Below are 7,884 nucleotides of genomic sequence, written 5' to 3' on the forward strand. Positions count from 1 at the left end.
ATAAAACAAGGAATAATGACAAATTATTGGATGAATCCAAAGATATGGTTTAGTACTCAATTAAGTAGGTTAAAAGTTAAATCATATAAACCAGGTAGACACAAAAATTATAATGGACTTTCTCCCATCTGCCCAAGTCTTGTTCCCTAAAGTTATCTAGTACATGTGTTGCTGAAAGGTAGCGCATGTATCTAGTGCAATAGTTAAGGCTCGTGCAGAAGTTGATCTTCTCGATAGTATTATTCGATACCTGTATTACTGGAAGATAACAGATACTCAGGAGTGCAATAGTCGACATACGTACAGCTTGATCCAAACATCACCGTTAGTTTTAAAAGGGGAGGGGGGAGGGGGGAGTGCCAATACTCTCCAAATAACTAACCAATTTAAGAAAAAGGAATAAACGAAAAGCTTAACTTCACTGTTTCTTATACTCTTTGTCCTTCAATTCCATTAAAGACACCCTAAGTAGTTTAGACAATTAAAATGAATATTTCCCTTAAGATGAGGAACATATGCTTACATCTCAAGGTTGTTAATTAAACATCCGATACTCTTTTAGAATTAGCTAGAACTAATTTATTCCCCTTTATTCCGTGAGCAATATTTTACTCTTTAACTGAGCTAAAAATTTGGATATCCAGATGTACGAGTGTGACAGTTTAGCTTCTATAAATACTTCTCCTGCTCAAGCCTAGAGGACCACTTCTACTTTGTCACTAACCAAAAATTACAAAACCATTCTCTATTCAATAAACTACTGAGCCTGCTATATAATTACTTAAATTCATCCTCTTTCCCTCTCGTTATTTCACAAAATACCTTCCTGAACCATTGCATAAATTTATCGTGCATGTCCATATAGCCATATATTGTGACGTGAGGAGAATAGTCGTCTTGTTGGTAGCAGATGAATGTCCATATAGTTGTTTAATGGCCCTGAGAAAGTAGTCATCTTGTTGCTAGCAAGTAAATCATATATGTCCATATACAACCATATTTAGTGGCGTGCAAAGAGTAGTCGTCTTGTTATTAGCAGGTGAATGTCCATATAGTTGTTTAGTGGCGCTGAGAAAGTAGTCATCTTGTTGCTAGCAAGTGAATCACCTCCATATAGCCATTTAGTAGCGTGCAAAGAGTAGTCGTCTTGTTATCAGCAGATGAATGTCCATATAGTTGTTTAGTGGCGCAAAGAAAGTAATCATCTTTGTTGATTGATAGGTGGAATCCTCTACTTAGCCATTTAGTGGCGTGCAGAAAGTAGTCGTCTATCATGGCAACTACCATGGTGGCGAAACGAGCACGTGCCATGTGGTGGATGAGGCTGCACTCCGCCATTCGAACCGCCTTAGCATGCACCATAGTGGGGTGTGTCACACTATATAGTCCACCTTCACTTGCGAAGCAACTAGCATTTCCTTCATTTTCTTACGTTACATCTATTTTCATAGTATCCGATGCCACTTTAGGCCATGCCTTAAGGGGATGTTGGCATGCATGTCTTGCCACAATTCAAGTCATGCCTCTTTCCATGCTAGGCTTATGGCTACATGGCTATGTCACTACCAACGATTTCTCGCCGGAAGTAGCCGCCTTAATGGTGGCGGTGAGCGCGTTTTTGGTGGCGTTGCCGGCGAGTACGGACTTGATGTGTAAGAGAATTGCTTTTGGACAGCTTGTAATAGTGTATGTTGATGTTGTTATTCATGGGGTTTATGTCAATTCGGCTGTATTGCACCCTCTTAGAATTGGTTCTAGCACTGCCCTTGGAGCTGTGGCTTCTATCTTATCTCTGTTGTTGCCCTATCCCTGGCTAGCTTATCATGAGGTATGCATCAAACTTTAATCAAGTTTCAAAATACTACTCTCTCTCGACGGTTACATGTGGTTATCTTTTAGTATAGCCTTTTAAACTGCTAAATCTAATTTTGTACGACGACCATTTTGGTTGATTGAAAAATGATCATTTTTAAACATGGATATTTGATAAAAACTGATATTCTTAATAGGATTTAAGTTATATATATCGATAGTCGATAAAATAGTGACTTTTTTACAATATTAGTGTAATTTAACATGTTAAATATTTCTTTTAGGTTATTAATCAATATATACTAGTGTCAAGTAAAATTACCAATAATTATGTGACTCGATTTTGTAAATACTTTTCGTACCACTAACGCATAGAATTTAAACTCCTTTTAATATGTACCATAATGACCATTCAATTTGTTTTTTCTTTTTATACTTCGATGTAACCGAGGTTTACAGCTCACGTTGAAAAGTCAAGTAAATCACTTGTTTTAACCGTATATTCGTCATTTAGGTATATTTTTTAATTTGCTCAATGGTTTAGTTTGTCCAGTATTAGTAATATTTTTCTCTAGAAAATTCTTAAGATGTGTAGTGTAAACTTTAGTCTGGTCGATCAAGACACTGATGAAGTATAGTAATTTGGATCTTCTAGGAAACGTCCATTTGGCGTATGGACATACATTATTTGCAAATCAAAATTTGTTTTATAACTTTATAAATTATTTTAATTTCAAATTTCAATTTGAAATGAAGAACTTGAAGTTGAAAAAATTAAATTAACTTGCTTTGAGCTGTATTTCGAGTAAAATAATGGTCGTTTCACTCACAAAATTTTTAACTCTTTTTCCAAGTGAAATTTATGTCCAAACACAACTGCCAGCCTCTTTTTCAATTTCAAATTCTTAAGTATAGTGCAACAGAAAAGGAACAAAATCGTAACGTGAAACTAACAGTAAAATTATTGATGATTTCTTGACATATATATATATATATATATATATATATATATATATATATGCATAGTGCATTACTTTGTGGTAGATAGAAGTGCCCTTATTCCTATGGCAAACTGATTGATTATGTGCTTGGTATGGTTCTCTTCTATGGTCCATACACATCACAAATGTTTCCAGTCTGATTGAGCAAAATTATAAACGTAAGGGGAATTAAATTTCCACATTAGAAATACCTTTCTAACCATTTGGGAATAAATATGTAGGGTCAGTAACATATAGTTGTTGCCTACTTCATTCAATGTTTTGATAATAGAATTTATAACATCATTCTGTCCTGTTACTATTATGGAACAACGTGCTAGATTTTCACCTCATACGGCTCCTTGACGGCTCCTTGAGATCGCAAAATAAATACTGTAGGACCATAGTCTTAGACCATACTTCGTGTTAGAATGTTTCTGTCCAAGTAAATCTCAAGTGTCAAAGCAAATGATGTTAATAAATCTAAGTTAAAATGATGTTAATAAATCTAAGTTGTGCATCTACTGAGAATGGGCAGTCTGGTGCATTAAGCTTCCGCTATGCTGGAGGTCCGGGGAAGAGCCGAACTACAAGGGTATATTGTATGCAGTCTTACCCTTCATTTCCGCAAGAGGTTATTTTCACGGCTCGAACCCGTGACCTCCTAGTTACATGACAACAACTTTATCAGTTACACCAAGGCTCCCCTTCCCCTACTGAGAATGGATGAGATAAATTAATTCCCTTTTCAACTTATTGTCTGGTAATTAAACAACTAAGTAGTTTTCTAAGATCATAGGCTAATTTACTACTGCATATTTAGATTAAAAATATGATACAAGGTGATGATTGCTAATATTGTGAATAACATTGTCAACAGGTGAGAAACCTATACAAAATCTATGCAGAAAATGCTTCAAAGAGAATAAATTTATATTTGAAAGCAATCCATACTCAAGATGATCAGATAGCCATGGAACTAATATCTCAGGCAAAGCCCTCTGCTGATACAGGAACTAAGCTTCTTGAGACTATCAAATTCTTGGAGGTAAGCTCATGAGATCCCTAAAAAAGTTCTCAGGCTTTGAATTCATCAGTTGTTTGGATTAATTTCACGTATGATCACTAAATTGTATCCACCATAATAGTAAAGTCATAAAATTGTTTTTGCCACTGAACTTTACCACTATTATCGTAAAACCTATGTTGCTCAGACTCTCCGAAAATGTTGTCGAGTTCATGTCGGATCCTCCAAAAGTGGTGTATTTTTGGAGTATCCGACACGGGTGTGGCAACATTTTGGAGATTCAGCATAACATAGTAAAACTACTAAACTTACCTATTATAATAATAAAAATTTAAAAAAATATTTTTGTCACCACATTAAAGTAGCTGAATCTTACCCATTATAACGGTCAAAATAATACGGGCTAGCCAGTTTTCGGATTGTTCATTCAAAAATAACCAGCATTTGCCAAGTCATTGAAAAATAGCCATTATTTTGCTGCAACAGAGACCGGTCCAACATAATATACTGGAGTTTGGTGCACCTGTCCATGAACTTCCAGCATATTATGTTGGACCGGTATACTTTGCCGGCTCTAGTATAATATACTGGAGTTCCAGCAAAGTATAGTGGAACTCCAAACTCCAGTATATTATGCTAGAGTATTTGCCGGATTTTTAACAGTGTTTTCGTTCAGATTTATCTTTACATGAAAAGTGGCTAAATTTCGGTGACTTTTGAAACTGTGGCTATTTTTGAATGACCACTTGTAAATCTGGTTATTTTTGAATTTCTCCCTTGTAACGGTAAAGTCGTCAAACTGTACTAACCATAACGACAAAACCTACCGATCAAGGTGACTTTACTGTTTTAGCGGAAGAATCTTGTCAGGTTACTGTTATAATGAGTAAAGTTCAGTTAGGTTTGTGACTTCATTGTTATGGTGGATACAATTCACTGACCATTTGTGAAATTAACCCATTCTTGTTCATAATCTAAAATACCTTCCTAATTTGAGCAGGAAGGTTTGCAATGGGAGAAACCTTGGCTGAGATTCTTGATTCCCTACACAGATCCAGGACATGGTTTGCAAAACATGGAAGTTTCAATGAAAGGAATGGAAATGGCCTTAACTTCTTACCCTTCTTTCCTCACTAGAATGATAGATGAAGAGCTCTTTAAAGTCTCACATAATGTTCTCATGTTTCTTGGTGAAAAAATGGGGCAAGATAGATCCATTTTTGCAGTGACAGAAGGGGAGTTTGAGAAAAGGTCTTCTAGTCTACCCCATGAACCAATTTTACCAACCAAACTAGATCAGCCAGCACTTTTCTTCTTATCCTGTTTAAAAATGTGCACGAGTGATTCTGATACGATCATACCTATAACTGATCAACGATCAGGAGATGCAATGGAAAGTAATAACAGATCGTGCTATGAACGAGTCTGCATCAATTGGACTGTGCCAATGATCAACGAAAGAATGGTGATATTCGCGTTTAAGTGTTCATTTTCACTAGGGCTGGCCGTGCTACTTGGTCTGCTATTTAATACAGAGAATGGATATTGGTCAGGCCTAACAATAGCACTCAGCTTTGTTACCGGAAAACAAGCAATTTTCACAGAAGCAAATGCTAGAGCACAAGGAACAGCCATAGGATCAGTGTATGGTGTACTTGGCTGCACTATTTTTCAAAAAGCCGCGCATATAAGGTTCTTGTCTCTCCTCCCTTGGATTATTTTCACCACATTTCTAAGGCATAGTAGGATGTTCACTCAAGCAGGGGGAACAGCAGCAGTAATAGGTTCACTACTGATTTTGGGCAGAAAGAGTTATGGTCCACCTAGTGAATTCGCCATTTATAGACTCACTGAAGCCTTCATTGGACTAGCTTGTTTCGTCGTTGTTGAGCTTATTATGCAGCCAACAAGTTCAGCAACTTTAGTTAAAAAGCATCTCTATCTGATCCAAGGAACACTCAAAGATTGCACTGAACACATGATTGTTGATTCAAGGCAAAAGGGGTTAATGGAAAAGCAAAGGAATCTGAAATCTCAAGTCCAAGATTTGGAAAAGTTCATTAAGGATGCAGTGTTGGAACCTAGTTTCTGGTTTTCACCTTTTCCAATTACTTGCTACCAGAAGCTCCAAAAATCTTTGTCAACAATGGCAGATGTTCTGTTTTTCATGGCTTATGATATTGAATTCCTCTCACAAGCATTCGATAGCTATTATCCTGATAGAAAGGAACTTCAACAATACATAAACAAGGACTTACAGCATCTTAAGAATGCCCTAAGCTCTGCAGTGAGCTGCTTTGAGAAAACCATTTCTATCAGACTGTTAAAAGCTTCTCAAATCCAACCAGAGCAGAATATCTTGAATGACCTTGAAGAAGGGAATTCATCGTGTCCAAATGAGTGTATCATTTCTTCTACAAATGATGAGGAGATGGAGATGGTTCTAAGTTCTTTCCTTGAACACTCAAGGGAGGTTTGTGGTAAAGTAAGGGACATTGCAGGTATAGAGCTTAGAGAAACCATAGTTGGTTTTTTGTGTTCTTTAGAATTTTGTATGAGCTTTTTGGAGAGGGAAGTAAGAGACATAGACAGAGGGATAAAAGATTTGGTGAGATGGGAAGATCCTCTGGGTGAGCCAATTTGTTCATAAAAAGAAAGAGACATTACCAAAGTTTTCTGTAAGTTAGGAGCAAATCCTTCAGAGCCAAGTTATATAACCTTCAAAACCAAAAAGCATAAGGCTGTAGATCTAAAATAGGGGTTTTAGCATTTTATCATCTATAGTTATTTTGCTTTTCTTTTCCCATTTTAATTCCCCTTAAAATTCAAAGATAACATGTTATTCCGAATCTTCTCTACCTCTGACTTCGGGTAAGAAACGTTTTTCGATCAAGGCTAACCTGAAAAAAGCGACACAAGCAAATTACAGAAACAACAATATCTTTTGCTTTTAACAGGAAAAAACTTCTAAGACATTAAAACAATGGTAGAAAAGGAAAAGATTTAGATCCTTTACTCCATTTGATAATCCTGTGAATCCATACACTGATAAATAGTTTTCGACAAGAAGCAGTCAAGATACAACTCCATGTTCAGTAGAAAATGTTTCTGCCACATCAAAGTTCATTCATCTAACATATAGAGATGCCAAGGTAAAGAACATAAGTATGGTTGCCGAAGCTAACTCTAAAGAAACAGCTTTCAATTGCCTTCATATTTTGGGTCTGCCATCACATAATGGTAAGCAACCACCAGCACAAAGATAAAGATACCAAGAAAGTTGGCGAAGAAGCCCAGGTCCTGGTCGTCAATCATCTGTAACATTCATGGACAAAAGAACCAAAATATCAGACAAATCAACCACCATACTTGTCGCTCTATATGTAGACAATAAAACTCTGAAAAAGGATTAGTACAAAGAGAAGGATAGTCAATAGAAAGTGACCATCTATTCTAATCTACTTCTTATTTAAGTTCAAACATCATGTCAACTGTTGTTGAGTTTCTTTTCCTTTGACACGATCTAAAATCCTTAACAACTCCATCCTCAGCATTCATACTTAAAAGTTTTATGCAGCCACACACTCCAAATAACACCTGCTCTTTAACAATCTAAAAGACATTATATGGCTAGATAATTAGTCAGCCAAGCTGTTCAACAGACTCTACCAGACACCAAAGGCAACCGAATAAAGCACCAAAATGAGAAAGGCAATATAGAAAACAATGGCAAAAAAACAAACACACCAACACACTAAGCACTCATTTTACATGGAGAACAATGAGAAAAGAAAAGACTAGAGATATCCATGATTAGCGTAACAGCGTATTATCTAGCGGCATATGAGTGCCCAAGTGCTAAGATGCCGGCAAATGCCAGAGACTTGCAAAGCTCGAGTCAACGCACACATGCCAGCTCTTTCTTTTTAGGTACATGGCCTTATCTTCTCCTTTCTTCTCCCTTACTTTCTGTTCCTAAAAAGTCAATCCAGCAGCAAAAGGTTAAGCTTAGTTCCCTCTTCTCCTCTTCTTTCTTTTCCTTTAGTTTCCTTCAAATAAAGTCAG

At 36.5% G+C, this 7,884-nt stretch overlaps 1 protein-coding gene across 1 annotated transcript; it reads left to right on the plus strand.

Annotated features, from left to right (window-relative positions):
• Positions 1-723: 723 nt before the first annotated feature.
• On the plus strand, positions 724-6,469 carry LOC104235863 (uncharacterized). Its single transcript, XM_009789691.2, has 3 exons — positions 724-1,828; positions 3,673-3,840; positions 4,820-6,469. Exons 1-3 carry the CDS (start codon positions 1,274-1,276, stop codon positions 6,467-6,469), a joined length of 2,373 nt encoding a protein of 790 aa, XP_009787993.1. The 5' UTR covers positions 724-1,273.
• Positions 6,470-7,884: the final 1,415 nt, after the last annotated feature.

Source organism: Nicotiana sylvestris, chromosome 7, assembly GCF_000393655.2.
Source record: "Nicotiana sylvestris chromosome 7, ASM39365v2, whole genome shotgun sequence".
NCBI lineage: Eukaryota > Viridiplantae > Streptophyta > Magnoliopsida > Solanales > Solanaceae > Nicotiana > Nicotiana sylvestris.